The following is a 24,267-nucleotide window of genomic DNA, read 5'->3' on the forward strand; positions in this document are numbered from 1 at the left end:
CTGCCAGACAAGATACATGGGTTGTGTGTGCAGTTATTGTTGCTGTATTTTCTCTTAATTCAATTCAATTCAATTCAATTCTCTCTCACTCACTCACTCACTCACTCACTAAAAAAAAAAAAAAAATAAGGCTAATAATAGTCTAACTAGAAGCAGTGCTCTTCCGAGCACAGGTCTCAGCCAGGTCAAATATTGTGGCCTCCTGGTGGCGCTAAAATAGGCAAATGTGAAAAGGGTGCCATATGTCTGCGCCTGCGGCCCGTCATGATTTGAGGCATTTTGTTCCAAAAAATGTGTTTTGCAAAAATGTAGCTGCTGGTGGCCAATGTGAAAGGGGTGGCATTTGTTCCTTGACCTTTTGGGAATGTGTGTGCTAAAATTGCAAGGAAATCACAAGCTGCGTTTGTGATTTGACTGAGGTATTTTGTTCAAAACGGCCCAATCCTGCAAACTTTGGAAGCCAATTAAACCAATTAGGATTAGGATGGAATATGAAATATCTGACAGATCCGTTTTGATCACATGACTATAGAGATACTGTGTAGGTCTACTGATTTGCATGATTTTTGGAACAAATCCGAAGGAGTAAAATGTGTTTTACATAAGTCACTCCTGGTGGCGTTATAAAAAGCAATGTGAAAAATGCAGGGCAAAGGTTTTTCCTTGGCCTCTAGGGAGTGTGCATACGTTTACACTGATCTGTGTAGTTATTAGTAAAAACGCAAATCGGTCTGTTATAGCGCCACCATGCAGGTTAGACAGGAAACTTGGGGAGAAATATAATTTTATAAAAATGCATATGAGCCACACATAATTGCAAGGACACACACATACAAGATATTCAAACATTTTATTCATACATGAGTGTGTTTCCATGCACACAATACATTACAGTCCCTGGCCTGTACATAAGATTAACTAAACACACAATACAGTAAATACAGACCCAGGATCAAATGTAGACAACACACAAGTTAGCATTCTTATGTATATCTCTCGCCAATCAGGAAGTATTGGGATGTGAATTATGTGAATTTTAAAATGTACCATACATTATTTCTCCAGCTGAAAAAAATTAAATAAATGGAATTGCACAATATCATATTGATGTACATGCAAACACACTCAAAACAACAACAGAAGCAGTTTTACAAAGTCAATTTACTGAATGGCTTTCAATGGATAAAAACAAAAGCGGAGCAGAAACAGACGTAAGCATAAAGTATAAACTGTATAAAATTACTGTTTCACGTAATATATGGTAAGGATTCTTCAGTCCTGCCTATGGATGAAGTCCTTAGAAATATCCTTAAAAATATCATTCCAGTCCTTTTTGATTAAACCAAATAGCTCATATTATTAGAACCTCTGTTTTGGAAGAGAATTTATTCAGAGAACTGGTTCATTTAAAATCTTTCATAATGTAATCTTAAAACAATACATCAGTTAATCCATCATCAAGCATCAAAGTCTGTCAACTATAACAGATGCAAATGACTGAACCTGATACTAGGCTGCACAGAGGAGGGACATTCACAATTTATTTTCTTTTTTGTTGTTCACAAAACACCCTCATTGCTTCACAATGGGGTGTTTTGTAGTTTTGTAGTCTGTAAATACTGGAAGGTGCTAAGCTAGGGGCGTTACAGAATAACGTACATACTCTAACTCCAAGAGCAGAGACACCATTATTCCCCTTTGGCAGAGACGACTAGTTGTTCTGAGAAAGTGAGTAACTACCGGTATACTGACTACTATCAAGTTTTAAACCCAACAACTAGTAAAAAATTATGTTCATATTCACTCAAACTTAAAACATGATAATCTAAGCCATTTGTTTGCCACAAATCCTTATAAAATATCTTTGCAAAGGCTATTTATAAGCACATTATTGTACATACTAGAACGGGCGGCCCAGCGTCTAGTCGGCGACCTGGCCAACTCGGAACAATGTAAATAGGGAATGAATGCCCCGCCCTTTAATGCAAACCCCATTATACCTGTTTTCATAGGACCCGTTTTGACCATCTGTCTGCCTGTGTCCATTTATGCCCATATATGGAGATATCTGTATCTGTCTGTCTGTCTGTCGGCGTCCATTTTATGTCCATATATGGAGATCACTGCAGTTATAGTTCCGGGTCCATTTTATGCCCATATATGGAGATATCTGTCTATCTGCGTCCATTTTATGCCCATATATGGAGTATCTGTCTGTGCCTCCAACTGTGTTGCAGACACAGTGCCGGTTCCCCCTTTAATGCAAACCTCATTATACCTGTTGTCATAGGACCCGTTTTGAACATCTGTTTGCCTGTGTCCATTTATGCCCATATATGGAGATATCTGTATCTGTCTGTCTGCGTCCATTTTATGCCCATATATGGAGATCTTTGACCATCTGTTTGCCTCTGTCCATTTATGTCCATATATGGAGATATCTGTATCTGTCTGTCTGCAATCCATTTTATGCCCATATATGGGGGCATTCATTTTATGCCCATATATGGAGAACGCGCGTGCCCGTGGGACGAACACCCATATATGGAGATCTTTGACCATCTGTTTGCCTCTGTCCATTTATGTCCATATATGGAGATATCTGTATCTGTCTGTCTGCAATCCATTTTATGCCCATATATGGGGGCATTCATTTTATGCCCATATATGCCCATATATGGAGAACGCGCGTGCCCGTGGGACGAACGCCCATATATGGAGAACGCGCGTGCCCGTGGGACGAACGGTTCTCGAGATACGCGGATTACATATACATACACACTCACAGAGATTTTTTGTTGACTCATGTGGCGTACGTGATGTCAGAGCCTTTTATGAAGTGATGTCACAATGAGTCAGAGCTTTCGCCGATTTCCTCCGGAACAGCCTGATGTCAACAATCAACCCCGCATAAGGAGATTCCGAACGTTTCGCGCCGGTTCGGGAAAACCGCGCATCGGGTCGGGTCGAGACCCGGCACTGCACTCCGCGCCGCGGCGGGGAACGCGCGTGCCGAATCTGAAGCCGGTGGGACGAACGGTTCTCGAGATACGCGGATTACATACACGCAGACAGACACGCAGAGACTTCTCGCATTTATAGATAGATGATAGAAGAAACACAACTGATAATCACACAGAAATAAAAATTGCAACAAACAAACAAAAGAAAAAGTCTACACACAACTATAGGGACCCAATCCACTGATTGAGAAAGGGGTTTGCAAAAACGTGCACACACGCACACGCACGCACGCATGGATGCACACATCATCACACACACACACACACACACACACACACACACACACACACACACACACACACACACACACACACACACACACACACACACACACACACACACACACACAAACACACACACACACACACACACACACACACACACACACACACACACACACTTGATTACCTCTTCACGGATGTTGCTTTACTGACATTTCCCTAAAACTGCACCAGTTATGGTGGGAGAACTTATACCTGGTTCTTTTGAGAGGTTTCATCACCTCAGCACACATGACAGTGGTATTAGCACATACAGGTGCAAGGCAGGTACATTATGGCTTCAAAATCAGATTTAAACATGCCTTTAGGAAATAATATGGCATGTATATTTATATATTCATATATTTGCATACTCAAAATGAACCTATTGGTGGATAACAAAATTCATCTTCAATATGTGTGAAATTGAAATGATTAAAACACTGAATATGCCGTAAAGAACAGTCATAATGGTGGATCAATGTTTAATCCGCTTTAAATTAGACTGCTCTAACTACAAAAGCACAGGGGGAAATGTTTTTCTAAGGGAAGGCTGCTGAGGAGAAACTCAGGCAGAAAATAGTCTGTGTAACAGTCTGTGTGGTCAAACAGTGATGGACAGAGAGTAAAAACCGATGCCGATCAAATGAGACATTTGTCATTGTGACTCAGCATCCTTACAGATAAAAAATAAAAAAATGGTGCATTTATATAGCACCTTTATCCAAGGCGCTTTAAAGAGATTGTACATTACATTCACCTCTGTCATACACCGATGGCAGAGGAAACCATGCAAGGCACCAACCTGCTCACCGGGAGCAACTAGGGGTTCAGAGTCTTAATCAAGGACTCTTCGACACTCTGGGGGAGCCTGGGATCGAACTGGTTAACCTCTGTGTTCTAAGACGGCAGCTCTACCCCTGAGCCGCTGCTGCCTCAAATGATTTGGTCATTTCAACAGTGTAACTATCACAATTTTGAAAGGCGCTGATCCTGATCACTGATCATGTAATTATAGAAAAGAAAAGATGAATGTTAAATGTTTTCATGTACTTTTTTCTATCGTTTTAGCCAATTTAGAGAGTTTGATTTCAGTTGTTGGGGCCATGCGTACAAGTGTCTTTTTAGACACAATAAGCCCATCCTCTACATGCACCACATGGTTTCCTTTCATGGTTAGGTGTGACTTATGTGTGCTAGTAGTGTTGCTGTACATAATAAAGAATTTGTCTCATTGTGTCTAAAAAGACACATTTAGCCAATAGCACGCATGCCCCCACCCACTGAAATCAATAAAATGGATAAAACGATAGAAAGAAGTAAATGAAAACATTTAAACACTCATATTTTCTTTACTTTAATCACAATCTAAAATATGAACCCTTGTTGTAAAAAATCAAACCTCGGTTCGAAGTGGAGCGGTGAATTTGAGCAGCTGTACCCTATGTGAGTGAGTGAGTGAGTGTAAACTGTGCCTGTGAGTGAGTGGTGAGTGTGCCTGGCCTGCACAAAACAGCGCCCCTCCTTTAACTAGTGTGTTGTGTGTGGCCACTCAAGGTATTGCCAGGCTACGGACATGGCCAGCCAGCCACCCAGCCACCCAGCCAGCCAGCCACCCACCCACCCACATACCCACGGACATACCTGTCTATTGGGAGCGCTTTCACCGCTCCAAAAAATCCAAAGTTGTCCTTTAAATCAAAATAAATATCACTGATACATCCAGAAAAAGTCCAATGCAATTCAACATTCTTGTCACGGGTGATTGTCTAGAAAAGATATGAGAGAGAGAGAGAGCGAGAGAGAGAGAGAGAGAGAGAGAGAGGGGGGGGGGGGGGGGGGGGGGGTTAGGTAAAATACTGTACTTTCTGAACAGGAAAACACAACAAAATCATAATAATAATAATTGTCAGAAAGAGAAAGAGAGGCGAAAGCAAGTGGAAGACAGAGACAAATGACAGGAAAACATCATTTGAAAATGGTTCCTGAAACTGCTATAAACAATGGGGGTGTAACGATATAGTTACTGCATCGAAATATCGTTTTTAACTTAAAAAATCGAAGTATATCGAAATGAAAACAGGTCAAATCGAATCGTATCGTTTGATTTTGTATCGTATTTAATCGGCAGTGCAAAGAATCGATTGTATCGATACTACCTACTTGTATTTAGCATTTTTAAAAAGAAAAAATTAAAAGGAGGGGTTTAATTACTTTTCCATTCCATATAGATACACTGGTCTATCGAAAAATTTGTATAATCCCTGGGTTCATGTCAAGGTGCAGGTTTGTTAATATACAATGTATTTGGCAGATAATCAGTGTTTACTTATTTATATCTATAATAATACATGTTTCCCTTAAAAACCTGCACTATCCACACCTTTCACACAGATTTAATTTCGTTGCTAAATAGTTACTATATCGATTTTAAATCATTGAATGAAGTCGTATCGTATCGCCATGAATGAACCAATATCGTCCATGTATCGTATCGTCAACCGTGTATCGTGATATGTATCGAATCGCTATTAAAATGTATTGTTACACCCCTAATAAACAAACTAGAAAGATGCAATTGTGGAAATTGGAAGTTTGGTTATACCATGGTCCCTTTTCAAGTCAATGGGGAAAATTAACATGTCAGTCTCATGTGGTCTATGATGTAAGGCATGATGATGTCAGACATCAAATACATATCTGGGAAAAGTTTATTTTTAATTAACACTTTTGCTGCCTCTTACTTTGAAGGGATGAATTAGGTGACAGAATTAGGCCTCTGTTCTTATTTTGAAGGGCCAGGCGGGAATTTGCGAAACATGCCAGTATGTATTTTTTCAAGTAAATGAAGTCGCTTTATTGAAAGATCAATGGATTCTATGAAGGAGCTTCACTTCGCGTGCACGCTCTACTTGCGTTGTAAACAAATCGCGGACATTACCGATGCACAATGGACAGACCAGACGTACAGTAAGTCATAACAGTTTTACTGTATTTACAGTAAGTTTGACGAGCTGCCCCGTCAACGGCACCATGTATTTAACCCTTTCATTGACGAGCTGACATGTCAACGGCAGCATAAGTGTTTAAAGTTAGGGTAAGTGATTTCACTCAAGTTTCAGTTTTCAAACTAACCACACAACCATGATTGGAGGAGCGCCCCACTCTATCCTGATTGGAGGAAAACCTGTCACCCAACAGTTTTGGTGGAGCAACTGAAACTTCTTTTTTCTTCTCACAGAGGGGATAAGGCTGAAGTCCAAATATAGATAGTAACTAGTGCTATGAGAACATCCATTTTGTTATTGTTAATTCTTTTTTAATTAAAGGAAATCACTTACCTTTAAAGAAAATGTATTCACAAATAAATGTATATAAATCAAACTACACTACGTATCTCTTAGCAAAATAGCACGCATGCGTGTCCCGATGAAGCTGGTCGATTTTATCATATGGCCCAAGTGAGTGCCACCAAAACTGTTTTGGAATAAAGGGGGCAACCACACTAATAATAACAAGAAATAGCAGTTAAAATAATAATAAATAAAGTAGCAGGCATACCATGTGCTGAATCACAGGTTTGATGCACCGATTGTCGCTTCACTCGCTTGTGGGTTTCCTATGATTCACACACACACACACACACACACACACACACACACACACACACACACACACACACACACACACACACACACACACACACACAGAGTTTACGCACAAAAACACACGCACAGCACAAACAAAATGAACAAAATGAACACATGAGAAATACGAGTGTTTCTTTTTAAACGGAGACACAGATGAAATATCGTTCCTCATGGAGAAATGCCCTCAAATGCCGTCCTTACACCGACCAACGTGTAAACGATTTCACCGTCACAGTCAAGTCATAATAGAATCACTCGTCGTTTGGTGTAACGGGGTAGTTTGAGCCTGCACTACCCCGTCATGACGGCTCAGATTCTGTTCCGATCGTATCAAACATCTTTAAAGTTGCGACAATCATTACTGGAGTACAATGACGCAAACCACAAATTGAAAATGGCATGTTGAAAAATAGCAGTAAATAATAACATAAACATAAACTAGAGGACTAGTAACAGAAGATAAACAGACATACCCACTGCTGTTCGTGGCTGGATCGTTGTTTCCCAGTAGGCCTATCATTGATATGTGCACGCACGCACCCATGCACCCATGCACCCACACACACACACACACACACACACACACACACACACACACACACACACACACACACACATGAATGGAATGAATGGAATCCTATGGAGAACATGTTGCTTCTGGTCTGGTGCCAGAACAGCGCAACTAGTGGCCAATCATAGGAATTTTCAGTTTGTGTTTGCTTCATTTTAAATCGGGACAACTACACTCCTGGTTGTTACGGTCAAGTTTGGAAATTAACACATTGAGTGCTTTTACAGACTAAATTCAGGATTTCAAACCCAGCCACGGAGTGCTTTTCCTGATTAAAGTAGGGATATCGCCTTTATATTAAATAACAGTAGCGTGCGGTCATTTGGTCACGTGGGTGATGCAAAAACCCATGATCCTATGGGAGATGATGTCATCAGGAGTGAAATCTTCCCTTGGCTTCAATGCAATCCTCAGCAGTAAAATGGCTCTGAATTTATCTCCAGATCGTGTCATTTGCGGGAACTAGTGGAGAAGAGATCCAGTAGAACTAAAAGACAAGTCATCATGGTTGCGTGTGGGTGTCAAAGACCGAAAATATCTGATCTACTAGATTGTAGATCTTGTAGATCGGGTCATTTTCCGCATGCAGTGAAGTGAAAATCAGACATCGTGGCCCAACAAAATTCATTCCAGTTGTATGATTGTATGATTTTAGACGACTAAAACTAGACTATGGGCAGATAAATGGGCAGTATTATTACCTTCTGCTGTCCTTGCCTATTGTAAATCACTCTAGGATTAAGAGTGTCTGCTAAATACCTAAATTGTAAATTAGGACTTGCCTTCATTTGCATCGTCTGTAGCTCCAGCTTTGTAGCTGACAGTTGTGGCTGTGGAGTAGAGAGGGAAAGATCAGTTTCACTTCATGTTGTTACGGTCAAGTTTGGAAATGAACACATTGAGTGCTTTTCCCGACTAAATTCGGGACTTCAAACCCAGCCGTGGAGTGCTTTTCCTGATTAAAGTAGGGATATCGCTTTTATATTAAATAACAGTAGCGTGCGGTCATTTGGTCACGTGGGTGATGCAAAAACTCAATTTCCCATGATCCTATGGGAGGTGACGTCATCAGGAGTGAAATCTTCCTTTGGCTTCAATGCAATCCTCAGCAGTAAAATGGCTCTGAATTTATCTCCAGATCGTGTCATTTGCGGGAACTAGTGGAGAAGAGATCCAGTAGAACTAAAGACAAGTCATCATGGTTGCGTGTGGGTGTCACAGACCGAAAATATCTGATCTACTAGAATAAAAGCAAATTTTAAAAAGGAAAACACAAATTCCGTTTAGCAGACTGTCTCCATGTGAGATCCTCCTGAACATGTCTCAAATTCTCTGCATACTATAGACAGATATCATGGACTTGCCTTTAGGTTTGCCTGTATTTGGATCTTCTTCATCAGTTGCACCTGGATCTAGAAGTGTGTAAAATAAAATGCACATTGTCAAATTTTATGATAAGATGAAATAACCTAGAAAAGGTGTTACTTCACATTGTTACAGTCAAAGATAGAATATCAACACCAGCTTCAGGCCCATTTATGTTCCATTGTTCTGTTGGTTTAGCCATGCGGTAAGACTATCCACATACTATATCCAGTGGTGGGGAAAGTATTCGAATGTTTTACATAAGTATCAATACTGCAATGTAGAAATACTCTGTTACAAGTAAAAGTCAAAATTTTACTTTAATGTACTTCAAGTTCAAAAGTAGAAAGTACTTGTTGTGCAGCTTGTAGATTGGCTTTTTTCAAATGGCCAAAATATATTTATAGGCTGAAGTGGTGTATGTTTTGTAATAATAATCACAATCTACAACGTTACTAGTAACTAAAGTTAACTTCACTTTCACTTTAATTATAACACAGCCACCTCAGTGTTAGCCTGATACTTCAGCTGCACATATTTTATTGGAGCTGTGTGCAGCTCCCTATACGTGGCTGTGTGGGTCTGTGTGTGTGTCTGTCTGTGTGTCTGTGTGTATGTAGCCTGACTTCGGCGCGTAACTAGTGCCGCACCATTTACGCCACTCGCGCAATATATACATCAAAATGTGCGGCTCGGCCGGGAATGGTGTTCTATTACCTTTCGTTCCGATCCGCCTTACCATGCCGACGTAATCGGCAAAAAACGACGCTTAATTGTCCCCATTGACTTATAATGGGACAATGCAAGAAATCACTTTCAAGTATTTTTCTCTCGTAAACCATAGGAGCTACAGTTTCAAACCTCGGAGAGGAGATTCATAATGATTTTAAGAATGAATCGAAAAATAATTACATCACTCGGCCTCATGGTGGCGCTATAACGGCCCACTTTACGTTTTGCCCCGTAACTCTTGAACCGTAGATCGGAAAATTAAAATTCTTTTTTCCCTGGATTCCTTGGGTCAAGAGCAAGACGCATCTCCCCATATAGGCCACGCCCATTTGCGCCAGGATAGATTTACCGCCATCTTGAATTTTCTCCAAAACACACTTTTTGCTCCTTTTCCTACATATTTTCTTCAAATGTCACAAAAATCGGTACACATGATCTACACACACACACACACACACACACACACACACACACACACACACACACACACACACACACACACACAGCTCCACTTCACACGGGTGTGATTTTTTTATTTCGAGCGCGCCTGAAGAGCGGGCGCATTGAATGGGCCAATCAGGGTTGTATGCTTGGGGCACGTGGTTTGGCTGCTCCGGTCCCAGCCCCCTCCAAACAGAGCTCTTGAGCTCACGTGAGACTCGCTCGTGGACTCTGATTGGTGTCCTCTGCCCACGTGAGAGTCTAGTGGACTCTGATTGGTCCGTGAAAACTGTCATGGCGGAGTCAGACTCGACTCGTATTATTTTAATAAACTATGAAATAGTGCCGTTTAATCACGTTTTAATACCATTTTGCACTAACGTTAACATGCAGACATATAATATGTTATGAGAAATAACGTATTTTTGCAATGTCACGCCACGTCGCCGTCGCGTGTGTGTGTGTGTGTGTGTGTATGTGTGTGTGTGTGTGTGTGACGTCAATAGGCTTTAGCCCGCCCACGCCGAAGTAGAATCTCCGTCCGTAATCTCAGACTCTCTCCCGAAGTGAAACGTAGTGTGAGATGTCTGGCGCTCGCAGTCAGGCAACCTCAGTGTGACATTGTTCAAATATGAATTACATAGAAAACTACATCCACCCCTCAAGCTGCTTTGTATGAAGTGAAATTTCTACATGATATTCAGGAATGATAGAATGATAAAAACTATGATAGAATTCTTTCACTATACAGACAATTATAACTGCAGACTCACTCTCAATCTTCCACCTCAATCGGAAGACTCCACTTTAGCCCATAGCACTTACCGTATAGCATCCTATTGTGTATCAGCGTCAATGTACAGATTATAGATTGTTTGGTTATTCTATAGTTAGACTGATGATGATGATAGGTTCAAGTTTTGTTTATACTATTTATATGCATTACCATTTGCTGTCCTTGCCTATTGTAAATCGCTCTGGATCAAGAGTGTGTGCTAAATGCCTAAATTGTAAATTGTAAATTAGGCTTGCCTCCATTTCCTTCCCTTTTAGCTCCACCTGTGAAGTAGTAGAGAGTAGAGAGGAAAAGATCACTTTCACTTCAGGTTGTTGCAAAATAATATGGACAGTGGAAAGCCATTGTTTTCTATGCTGCGCAAATTAAGCTTTTTTTGGCCGCTTTAAACTAGCGACAGGAACCATAAAGTATTTATGACAATGTTTATTAAGGTAAGAAAATCAAATGTAAAAGTTCGGGGGAAATGAATGGAATCCTATGGAGAACATGTTGCTTCTGGTGCCAGAACAGCACAACTAGTGGCCCATCATAGGAATTTTCAGTTTGTGTTTGCTTCATTTTAAATCGGGACAACTACACTCCTGGTTGTTACAGTCAAGTTTGGAAATTAACACATTGAGTGTTTTTCCAGACTAAATTCAGGATTTCAAACCCAGCCGCGGAGTGCTTTTCCTGATTAAAGTAGGGAAATCGCTTTTATATTAAATAACAGTAGCGTGCGGTCATTTGGTCACGTGGGTGATGCAAAAACCCATGAGCAAATAAAACTACACTAAACTATTAAGGAGGGACTAGTGGAGAAGAGATCCAGTATAACTAAGACAAGGGAGCCAGGAGGTGTGAGCGAACTGCTGTAAGTACCTGTGCGCTTCTCCGCGTTTACAAATTATTCAACCCCCATGCAATGCCACATTTTGGTTCATTTCCTGCATTTAACGTGGATTGCATTCACACCAACAATGAACCGCATGTCAGCGAAGCAAGACCACAGTTTTTTTGTGGATTAAAATTTGTTTGTTTGATACGCAACAGAATTCACATCAGCCTTCACACCAGCCCAAATGAAGCGCGCTTTCCGAAAATATGCTCCAAGATTAATTTTTATCGCAGTAAACCATCCTGTTGTGTATGTCACCTAAAACTAATACTTCAACTTCAACTTTAGGCGACAAAAATATGACAAAAACTAAACAGAATTTTATTCAAAAGACTATTAAATTAAATCAGAATTTGCTGTGTGTGTGTGTGTGTGTGTGTGTGTGTGTGTGTGTGTGTGTGTGTGTGTGTGTGTGTGTGTGTGTGCGCGCGCCCAGGATGTAGCCCTGTGTGTTAATCTGGCCCTGTCAGCAGGAAGAATTGATGATCGGAGGTTTATTATGAATATGAACATACAGATAATCTATGACCTGTATTATGGTTGTAATGCTTATCCCTGGATACTATCATTCTTTTCATAATGATAGTAATTGTATTATTATAAATGAGTTAAGCCTTTACAAAAAGATAAAGACTAAACTAAACTATAACCCAGGTAAAAAGCTCATCAAAACTAAACTGATTTTGAAAACACAAGGTCAATAACAATAATAACCTTGCTTCCGGACCAAGTCACCTCACAAACTCGAATAGAATTCTCAAACTCACTCACGTTTAAAACCAAGCAAACTCTTCAGCCACGGCCAATCAGGCAGTTGTTTGTCAGGATCAGACACGAGCTTGTTCCTCACAGTCTCTGAGATGAAATTCAAACACAGTGATAACATAACATGATTAGAGATGTGCCAATAAAATGTGTTCCTTCCTGATACAAATTCCTATACCTGAACCTGTATATCAGTTGATCAGCTTCTATAGTTGGTGTGCAACAAGAAGTTTGTAGAGCAGATGTTTCTTTAAGTGGGGTCAAGGGACTCCCAGGGGTCCTTGAGGGGCCTCCTGGGGGTCCCCGGCTAAATGAGCTCATGTAGCATCAAAATCAGTTTAACTGTGAGCTGTACTGTCATGAAACTAATAATAATAATAATAATAATGCATTTTATTTGAAGACGCCTTTCAGAACATCCAAGGTCACCGTACAATAATAAAAACACTAATACAAAACAGGCAAAGAAGAATACATCAACATATCAAAATAGGAGAAGCGTGTAGACAGGTGATGTGTGTCGATTACAGTGAATAGGCCAGTTATTGAACAAGTAAGTTATGAAGTGGGATTTTAAAGTGGTTAGGGAGTTAGACTGTCGGATGTGTGGGGGTAGGGAGTTCCAGAGTCTGGGTGCAGTGCAGCTAAAAGCCCTGGCACCCATTGTGCTGAGGCGAGAGCTGTCAGGAGGCCAGTCGAGGAGGCCTCCTGAAAATATAATTTTTGGGGTCCTTGGCCGGGTTTCCCAAAGCGATTTTAGCCCATCGTAAGCCCATCGTAGCTCACACATGGTCGTAGAGATCAAGCCCCGATCGTCAGGTTCCCGTGTTTACATGGGTTCGGGCAGAGCGACTGAAGGGGAGCACACACTGGACGCGGGCGGCTGCGCAGCGTCGCGTTGCGCTATCGACGCATGTGAAGTGCCGCTTCGTAACCCCAACTGGATGCGGCGCGCTGCCACAGAGCACATCCATTCCCCCCGTTGGGGAGAACCATGGGAGAACATGTTCACCGCGCGGCAACGCTGGAAAAATAGAACAGCGGCGTATCGGTGCGGCAGGCGATCAATTCAATGAGAAAACATTTAAAAGAAAATCTATCTTAATGTTCCTTTTGATGGCATAGAGAGCACTTCTCTCCATTTCTCTCAGGTCGTTTGCAGCTTTGTTGAAATTCACTTTGCTACTGATCTTTAGGCCGAGGTGAGATTTTTTTGTTTGTGTGTGTTCCTGTGCCGTCGCATTTAGAAAGAATTGTTTCGAATTTAGAATAAATAGCTTGCACCCGATTTGGCTGCTACCTCACAGACTCATATCTATTGGCTGCAGGAGGAATGTGATCACTATTAATTATAATTATAATGAATTAAGTTAACGTTAGCCTACTGTTATACATTAGTATTATTATTTGCAAGCTAACTGATAATGACATCAGTCATGAAGGATCATCAGAGGATAATAATAGAACATTGAATGATGTATATTTTCATACCAATGTCTGTGTATTGGCACCATGACAATCTAATCAAATTGCGGGATAAAAGAAGATTCACGCCACTGGGATCGGTGCTTAGACTCTCCAGCATTTCACGGCCGGGCTACACCAAGCCTTTTTAGGCGCCTCAGTGCGTACGCGGGGCGAGTGCGCGTATGCGAGTTTTGGAAAGATCCAATATATATCAATTCAGCCGGCTACACCAGGCACACGGATAGCGCGAACCACGGATACGCATTCCCTAAAAAATCACACCCGTGTGAAGTGGAGCTGTGTGTGTGTGTGTGTGTGTGTGTGTGTGTGTGTGTGTGTGTGTGTGTGTGTGTGTGTGTGTGTGTGTGGATCATGTGTACCGATTTTTGTGACATTTGAAGAAAATATGTAGGAGAAGGAGCAAAAAGTGTGTTTTGGAGAAAATTCAAGATGGCGGAAAATCTATCATGGCGCAAATGGGCGTGGCCTATATGGGGAGATGCGTCATGACCCAAGGAATCCAGGGAAAAAATATTTTTAATTTTCCGACCTACGGTTCAAGAGTTACAGGCCAAAACGTAAAGTGGGGTGTTATGGCGCCACCATGCGGCCAAATGACACAATTATTTTTTATTTAATCCTTGAAATCATTATGAACCTCCTCTCCAAGTCTTGAAACTCTAGCCCCTATGGTTTGCGAGAGACAAATAATTGAATGTGAGTTTTTGCAATTCCCATTATAAGTCAATGGGGAAAATTAATTCACTAATAAATTAATATCAATTAAACTATAGAACCTTTCTCTTAGAAAAGTAATAGCCCACGATTCCCGAGTAAGCCGGTCGATTTGACATATGGCGCGAGTGTGTGGTGGCAAAACTGTGGGACTAGTGGCGTGCCGAAGTTTAGGAAGTTCAGGCTACATACACACAGACACACACACAGACAGACAGACAGACAGACCCACACAGCCACGTATAGGGAGCCTGTGCTTCACACAGCTCCAAAAACAGGATCTATTACAGTTGGAAGCGAGGGCCTTCCTCTAACACGGACGGAAAGTCGTATGGTCGACTTCGCTTTATTGATCGCTAGGCGCGCCATTCTGCTTAAGTGGAAGGATGCTGCCCCGCCTGTGCTCGACCTGTGGCTTCGCGCTATAATGTCCTGTCTGGAATTGGAAATGTTGAGGTTCTCAATTGCCGGCTCTGAAAAGAACTTTTATAAAACCTGGAGCCCTTTTATGATGTTCTACCATAATACTCAAACGGTGTAGTATGGCGCTTACCTGTTTGACAAACCCAATACGCAGCAAGCTTTGATTATTTATTCTGCTTTATTGTTTTGATTTATCTACTTTGTTTTATTGAAAGTTCAACCGTCCTGGGGATTGAGGGTGGGGGGAGGGGGGATAGGGGATGGGTTTTATTCACTCTTATAATAATGTACTCTGTTTTTCTACATGTGATGTATCCATCTTTTTGAGATTGTATACCCGCCTCTGGGCTTTGCTTATTTGAAAATTGAATAAAAAGATTTGAAAAGAAAGAAAACAGGATCTATTTTGTGCGTGCGCGTATGCGTTTTGTACACAAACTCCCATGGTCTCCTTCACATAATACTCCCTCCTTGGTGTAGCAGCCAGGGGCTTTTCACACACGCTCAGACAGCGCACGCATACGCGTGCGTTTTCTGGTGTAGCCCGGCCGTTAGGCTGCATCTGAGGCATTTTCAACAGTGGTATCGGAACAATTTTAAACACAACAACTCTGCATGTACTGTATCTGCTGAGCAGTGCCTTTGTAAGCATGTTGTAAGTTATGTGTAACTTAAAATCAGTAGTGAAACTCACCTTTACATCTCATACCACAAACCAGCCCAGCGACAACGCCAACGAGAATGAGAGGAAGTCCAACAATTACACCAATAATGACGCCAACATTCGATCCTTCAGGATCTTAGGAGGAAAACAGTATTACATTAATCGTTTCATTTGCTTTCAAGTAAACAATTAATTTCTGCCTATATATATATGTTTAAATACTGTATGAATTATATAAAATCATGATTTAGGCATATATGTGGTTAGCCAGACATTAAGGTATATTGGTTAACCTTTATGGTGCCAACCCCGAGTTTCCCAAGTTTGTAGTAGGCCTTGCCAAGCCCGAGTTTCCCGAGTTGGCCGTTTTTGAAGTAATCTTTTTTTTTCTCCTTAATCCCTACTTCCGGTTTCGGCATAATCGCCAAATGCATGTTTGACTCCCAGTCCCAGAACAGCCCATGGAATCTCCCATGGCATCCATGTTTGTTTACATTTGAAGAAAACACTATAGCCTACAATATATCTTTTGAATGCCTGAACGGAATTGAGGATAGGAATTTCCAAGCAGATGTTTTTTGTTTGAAAGCTGTGAATGGCGTACACACGTGTGGTGCATCATCCATGCATTATCCGTGCATTACCCGTGAACATCGTGCACATTAAAAGGTACGATTCTGGCAATTCTGGCAATGCAAGACATTGAAGATTTTAAACCTTAGCAACAAATGTGTTAATAGCATATTGTTTTCATAATAAACATGTTCTGCCTTTTCACAGTGTTACTTCTTATTTGGTTAATGGAGAGAGGGAGATGTCATCATTTAGTTGTTTTTTTACAACAAGGGTTCATATTTTATATTGTAATTAGAGAAAAGGAAAGATGGGTGTTAAAATGTTTTCATTTACTGCTTTCTATCATTTTAGCCATTTTAAAGATGTTGATTTCAGTGGTTGGGGACATGCGTACAAGTGTCTACATATGTTACCATTACCAAGAGCATTACCAAGATGCTCCGCAATCTTTCATGGGCAGACTCATGGGGGCTAGTAGTGTTACTGTAAATAGTAATAAATAAATCGCCGGCTTATTGTGTCTAAAAAGACTATTTATCCACTTGTACGCTTGCCCCCACCCAATGAAATCAAAATTGCTAAAATGTCTAAAACGATAGAAAGCATAAAATGAAAACATTTCAACACTCATCTTTTCTTTTCTCTAATTACAATCTAAAATATGAAGCCTTGTTGTAAAGAACCAAAGTTGCCCTTTAACCCCTTTTATCAATATTACACAAAGTGGAGTAAATTACATACCGGTACCTTCAGGACAAAGCTTGTTGGCTTCACGATCACTCTCCTTGGCACTGAACATGTTCTGAATTTTACAAAAGAAGTATTTAAACTTCTTATCCTCATCACTGGAGATCGTCATCGTATTAGAGGCCTCCGTCCATTTCCCCTCATCTTTCCTCCAGCTATAGGTGACTGGTTGTGAATCTGCGACGTTTCCACCATCACAGATCAGCGTGCAGCTGGCTGAACTAGGTCCACATGCCAGTGGCTTGGTGTCCACTTTTGGCTTTGGGACATCCTCTGTTGGAGGGGGGAAAAAGAAGGTACATAATTGCTGGTGTTGATGTTGTCTCCGGACTTCAGCTGGAACATTCTAATGAGGAGAAACGTACGTTGGCTGTGTAGTTACAGGCAGCACAGATACACGTATGTTGAGAATGGTCATATTTTAAACATGAAAGCAGGCGGCAAAGGACAGTTAAACTGTTGATGGCCTCAGCCTTATAAAAAGAAGAAATGAGAAGGGAATTCGCTGGGCACCAGCCCATCAGATTATCTGATGTCCAATGTGACAGAGGTTAACAACCACATTGCAAGTCAACCAGAACATAATGTGGGTATGTTACATTTAGTTGTTTCTGTGTGCCAGCATTAGACTGTATAGCAGTTGGACTGGGCAATATGACTTAAATCAATGACTCGATTACAATTTATTTTTGACTTCATACAAGTCAAAAACAGTTGCTATGCGTTGTCAGTGATCAGCTATTTTTGCTATTGTTGTTCACCGACATTGTAGAATTACAAGTGCACTATGTAGCTTTTTGGGAGGAATAAATTAAAATTGTGTCCAATCTGGTAGTGTATGTTAATACACCTGGGGTGGTTGTATTTTGTCTCTGTGCTCTTCTAGAGACATTTGATTGTTCCAAATGTCATGTCTCACCCAGAGCAGTGTATGGAGAGTGGTGTCACGCTTTGATCTCGCCGCAGACCGGAAGTAGCGTCGCTGGAGCCTGGTTTCATTCTTCTCTTCAGCCCCGTTCACCTCCATTGTATTTCACTCGCTGGTAAGTAGACTAAATCACGTCTTTTTCACCCTTTTAACAGATCCACAGGCCTCTCCAAGATAGGCAACATTATTATTTCACATAATCGGCTCTAGTTAATGTTTAATGTAAGAAATTTGACTTTATTGATTTTTAAATTATTTACTTTATTGACTTTAAAATTGACTTAAATTAACTTGGAGGCCCGTGAATGCGTTAGAAGGGGGGAAAGACGTGATTTAGTCTACTTACCAGCGAGTGAAAATGCCTCGGTTACAGTGGAGTTGGACGAGGCTGAAGAGCAGCAAGAATATCACCAGACTCCAGTACGCTAAATAGTGACGTCACGTCCGCTTTCCACACAATGGGAGTCAACGTAAGTGTCATAATCTCTCTATTTATATGACACTGGTCTCACCTAGACACAGGATCTGACAGACATTTCAATGTATCCCCCAAGCAAGCAGCAGGCTCTATTAGCTCAATGGTACTAAAAATGTAAGCACTAGACTAAATGATTTAGTCACTTGTAAAAACAATTGTTAGACTTTTTTGTGTTATTTAATAAAAGGAATTATTACATAGATATTAGATAAATCTCTAGCAGTGATTCTCAATAATCTTTCTATCTCTGGGACAACAATTTATATAGTAGAATCAATGTTAATTTAACTCTGAGGGTGCACAAATGGAACCAAATGGTGCACATCTTTCCACTAAAAGGACCACCTCACCTCTGGGACAACCAGATCTTATTTATTGTTGTTTGGGACACGATCAACACAATCCTGAGTTATTTTTTGTGTTCAATCTGTGTTTTTAGATATTTTAGGATTTCAGCATGCAAAAAATAACTCAGGATTGTGTCGATCGTGTCCCAAACAACAATAAAATAAGATCTGGTTGTCCCAGAGGTGAGGTGGTCCTTTAATGCATAGCCTACTGCAGGCCTTGTTGACTAGATTTAGAAGAGATTTTGCTCCTGAAATGATCAATTATTTATATGGGATTATGTCATATAACATGCAAGTCAATGGGTGAGAAGCCCAGTCTTAAAGGAGTAGTTCACTCCCAAAATGACTTTTTCTCTATTGATTACTCACAACATTGAGACTTGAGTTCAATAATATTTTTTGTTTTTTGTTGCATTCCTAAGACAAAAATGTAATTACAATAAATGTACCCCCATTGATTCAGGATGGGGACCCGAATGCATTTGGGTCCCCATCCGGAATCAATGGGGCTAAAATTACTATAACTGATTTTTTTGTCTTGCGACAAATACAAAAACATATTATTGGACTCAAGTCTCCATGTTGTGAGTAATCAATAGAGAAAAAGTCATTTTGGGAGTGAACTACTCCTTTAACAGGAGTTGTCCAAGCTGGTATGAAATATACTGACTTGAGTTGCCACCTGACCAGCGACCCGTATGTAAAAGGTGCCCTTCTTCTGTTTAAAATGACAAGCTGTTATGATTTTAAACCCACCAGGAGCATTAACTATCATGGTAGCCTTGCGTAGGCAGGCTTACTCATCTGCAAAGAGAAAAGCCTGGTCAAGATAGGAGGCAGAGAGAGTTCTAGGAGGTGGGGCTGAATTTTCCCAGAAGTTGTCTTTTTTTTCACAGTGCGGTGTCCCTGCAAACGTATTCCCAGCTGAAAAACAATCAGTTCTACTTCACCCGCTCTGTCGGTTGCGCTCGCAATAAACAATATACAAACAAAAACATCGATTCGGACAACGTTACAGCTATTAAGATAGATTAAGAGCTACAATCTATTTGTGTTTCAGCAACACGCCCACCAGCATCAAACAGTGCAAGCCGAGTGCAAAGTGAATCTGCTTGCATGTACCGGTATCTGCAGTTCTGCACTCACTGTTTAAGTGATTCCCTATGTTGAATGTTCAAACACCTCCCATCCACAAACACATTTCATATGTATTGGATACAATGGTAACTGGATATTAAGCCCTAAACATTGGGGGAAATATCACTTTAGTCCAACTGCAATGAAATGGATACCGGTTGTTCTCCTATGCATCTGTTGCCAGAAAACCCAAACCCCAGTAACTTTTCAACATCAGAAATAGTTGTATTAATTTACAGCTTACAAATTATGCATTGCTTAGAAGGAGGCAGCGTCACAGTAAGTAACAGGCACTAGGTATAATTTGTTTCACTTTCGTTTCTGTTCTTTTATTTTTTTTTTCACTCCCACCCTTTCTGAGTCGTTCCATTTGTTCAGAGTTAAATGTAAATTGTGGTCCCAGAGATAGAAATGACATTAAATCGGGGTCCGTAGACTAATGTATGTCAAACAGGGGGTCCTTGAAATTAAAATGGTTGAGAGAGCTGTAAATATGGGGATCTCGGCATATCTTTTCAAATGGGGGTCGGCCTCCATTTGTGGGTTGCTGACACATTTTCATGGGTCATGGTAACATTTCCTACATTTAGCTTTTATATTATTTCAAAAGATTTTCAAAAATCCCCCCTCCCCCAATAAAAATCTAAATGTTTCATGAATTAAAAACAAATTCAAAAACATTTAGCAAATCTAGAGTCAAAGACATTCTAAACATTTCAAGAAATAACTTTGTAGTGAAAATAGCTGATCTACAAGCTCACAACGGGTCGTCCTACTGATTTAGACATATTTGTTAATCCTTAATCCTTGCATTGTCAATAAAGAATGTTAATGAGAAAACATCCTTCCATTAACCCTAACCATAAAAATGTACATTTTCTCCTCTGAAGACAGGTGGCGTTTAAAAATGTTTATGAACATATGAACCATATAACATCCTTCACAGTACAGAATTCATACTTACTGATCACTTTAACTGGGTAATTCTCTTTCTGCACTCGACCGTTTATCTCCACAGAAAACAATCCACTGTTTTCTAAGGTCATATTGTCGATGACCAACTTGCCGGTGACTACATCCAGTTGTGTGCGTTTTCTAAATGTCCCATAGTAATCCACTAGGTTGTTATTTAAGCCATCATCCCATTCTGCTACCTTATTTTGGCCATGTTTCCACAGGATGCCAGTGAGTGCAGTAAAAGAATCCAATGGATCCAAGTCAAGTGGTCGTCCCAGTCGTATGTACCGGTATTTCACTTCCTGGGCTGTGGAGAAAATGATTTCAGTCAAATTAAACGCAGCAAGTAATGATAATACAGTAAAACAAAACAAAAAAGTATAACATACAATAAAAGAAACCTCATGAATCTCTTCATAAACAACATCCCAAATACCCAACCACAATACAGCAGAGTGTCTGTGTCATGTTCATTTACAGTCACAGTCTAGATAAACCCCTGACTTGAGTCTAGGTATAGCCTACTGTAGATATCCATGGTTTAACTCAACTAGTACAAGTGATTGCTCAGTCAAATGTGTACTTAAAAAGTTTACTTTAAAAAGGGCGGGGGATTCCAAAGTAGGCCTAAATGCTTTAATACAATAGGCATAGGCTATTAATACTTCAAACGTGCAAATTACAAAGCAGCACATTTTCTTTTTAATATCAATGCATTGTTGCATTGAAATTTAGACATTTGATTTGTTTCCAAAAATATATTCAATAGGCCTAGTTGCCTACACTGAAAAATAATAACTATTCTCATCACTATCCACGCCCATTTATAGTTTTTGAACTGCTGGGTGGGGGTGTACTGTACTGTTATAACGTCATTGTGAATGTGAGACCACAGACCAGGGGGAAATTCCAACATCTTCTGTAAGCTAAACCTATGCAAGACAAGTCGAGCTGACGATTTGGATGTATCATAGATTATAGATATATAGATTAATATAAGTAACACTCACAGAGATGTTTTGTTGGTTTGGTAACCAGAACATTGGTTCTCAAAGTGGGGTCCGAGGACCTCCAGGGGTCCTGGGAGTTCCCAGCTAAATGATAGGAACCAAATGGACGCTTATGGGTCTGTAACTCCTAGTGTACACTCTCACTGTCTCACATTGATTTATTTTTACAATATAAATAGGGTCCTTAGAAATACCATTACATGGGCGTCGTAAACGTAACAAATGCGGATGTCCCGCTACGTGAGTCTTAATCTAAGGTGTCCGTAGAATAATGCATGTCAAACTGCACGGGTCCTGGAAATGTATAATCACTGCTATATATAGCGCCGTAAAAATCTTCTCTTATAGAGGTCCCTGTCATATATTTTCTGATGGGGGTCCGCCGCCGTCCGCGAGCTAATATGTGTCAATTTGAAGGGTCTTACACGAAAACGTTTGAGATAACAACTGAACCAGAAAGACACACATCGAGTCGGGCGTGTCCATTTCATAAATGTTTTGAAGAGACAGAAGATTAAATAGTTCTCGATCCTACCTGATGTCACGATGAGTCCCGCTGCTGTCAACAGGCAGACGAACCACGGAGTTCTGGGGAGACACGCCTTCATGATCGATAATAACTAATAATCATCAATATAATGAATACATGGCCTATTAGCCTACCACACAACACACCACAAACACGACGATAATGGCGGTGTCGGGGCCGTTCCTTTGCAGTCAAGTTCATGTGAGACCAAGCCTTTTCCCTTTCCTGTGAAACCGAAAGTAAAAAGTAGTCTAAATAAACTAGAATAATAGCTACGTAATAACAAAAGCAATAACGTTGTTTATAACAGTGAAACCATATGTTTTGAGTCAAAAGGGAGGATGTGTCAGTGTTGTAAAAAAAAAACTCACAAAAAAAAGGTATGATTGTTGAAACTTGAAGTTGAACTCTTAAAAGAGGGAAGTTACGCTGTCCTGAAATGACCTTATCGCTTCGCTGAGAAAAACACAAGCAGCTGCTGCTCAGTTTACTTGGCAGGTTGCGGATACGGAAAATACGTGTGTGAGCGTGTGTGTGACTCTCTCTCTCTCTGTGTGTGTGTGTGTGTGTGTGTGTGTGTGTGTGTGTGTGTGTGTGTGTGTGTGTGTGTGTGTGTGTGTGTGTGTGTGTGTGTGTGTGCAAAGTAACCACCGGAAACAGTAGGCGGGCTCTAGACCGGATCCCACTGTTTAAGTCCTCTATGGTTAAGTCTGTTTGTCAGCAAAACCAACCAACCAACCACGGTCCCTGAAGCGTGTATCTATTCTGCATCTAGCTTAAGGCAAGACCCAAATTCAGAGTGGACATTTTTAACTCAAATCTTTGCTTCTGGGGGTCCCTGGAACAACATATTTTGAGATGGGGGCATGGCCGCATGGGGGGTCCGCGGCCATATAGACCCATATCATTTAGGGGTACTTGACATGACAATTAAAGTTTGAGAACCAATGATATAGCAACATACTTTTTTTTTCTTTCAGAAAATTGTTTTAGAAGACATTTGTAGAATCGGCCTAGGTGTTTTTTGAACAGTTTGACTGGTGGACAAAGTAATCAAATGTTTGACTTAATTAATAGCCTAGTAGTGTGTACTGTGTAGGCTTACTATTTGGAATGGAACCACACGGAATGTTATTAAAGTCTCCCATCTAGTGTCTAGAAGAGGTACTACACATAGGTCTACATGTTGAGTCATATTTTGTGTTAATCAGTTAAATGTTGTTAACCATGGACCCCAGAACAACTTATGATGTGCTTTGATGATATTTTCAACATCACTAATTACGTGTTAAAAATAATAAACATTAAATACATCAATATGCCGTTTATTTCACAAAATGAACTGGCATTTACAAATTCAATTAACACATTTGTAGAAGGTCCTGAGAAATCAGAGTCAGTGGAATCTGTTGTTGGGGAGAGGGAGTAAAGAATTCTGAACCTCAACAAAAGATGACTTAAAGACTGATTGACTGATTTATTTATTTGAACGGTAGACCTATGTATAAGAGAAATACAAGTAGACTACAATACAATGCATTCATCAACACGTAACGCATAAAGGCAAAGACTAATTTCCACTGTGATGTGGTCCTCCTTGGTCTTGTACAAACAGGAATATAACAACAAAGAACAGATATGGATCCCTAAGCCCACTCTTAAAAAAAACGATACAATAATATCTTATTAACAGCATAGATAAATAAATTAAACAGACAGCCGCGCTAAACTGCAACACTATACAGAAGGTAGGAGCCAGGATTCGACTTTTTCCTAAACAAG

At 40.4% G+C, this 24,267-nt stretch overlaps 1 protein-coding gene across 6 annotated transcripts; it reads right to left on the bottom strand.

The window, feature by feature from the left end:
• Positions 1 to 831: 831 nt before the first annotated feature.
• Positions 832 to 22,654, bottom strand: LOC308280596 (uncharacterized protein). 6 transcript variants are annotated; one of them, XM_080720930.1, is made up of 11 exons: positions 22,492 to 22,654; positions 20,954 to 21,253; positions 17,091 to 17,369; positions 15,804 to 15,908; positions 12,491 to 12,574; positions 11,076 to 11,102; positions 8,870 to 8,917; positions 8,288 to 8,335; positions 7,408 to 7,447; positions 6,846 to 6,903; positions 832 to 5,053 (listed from the first exon to the last, which is right to left on the bottom strand). In XM_080720930.1, the coding sequence occupies exons 1-10, from the start codon at positions 22,562 to 22,564 to the stop codon at positions 6,885 to 6,887; spliced, it is 1,023 nt and encodes a 340-aa protein (XP_080577056.1). In that variant the 5' UTR covers positions 22,565 to 22,654; the 3' UTR covers positions 832 to 5,053; positions 6,846 to 6,884. The 6 variants fall into 6 exon arrangements, with proteins under 6 accessions (XP_080577056.1, XP_080577057.1, XP_080577054.1 ...); XM_080720931.1 differs by lacking the exons at positions 8,870 to 8,917; positions 11,076 to 11,102; XM_080720928.1 differs by lacking the exons at positions 832 to 5,053; positions 6,846 to 6,903 and having other exon boundaries at positions 6,923 to 7,447; positions 20,954 to 21,244.
• Between the last annotated feature and the right edge of the window lie 1,613 nt (positions 22,655 to 24,267).

The sequence above is a fragment of the Nannobrachium achirus genome (genome assembly GCF_963921795.1).
Source record: "Nannobrachium achirus genome assembly, chromosome: 24".
NCBI lineage: Eukaryota > Metazoa > Chordata > Actinopteri > Myctophiformes > Myctophidae > Nannobrachium > Nannobrachium achirus.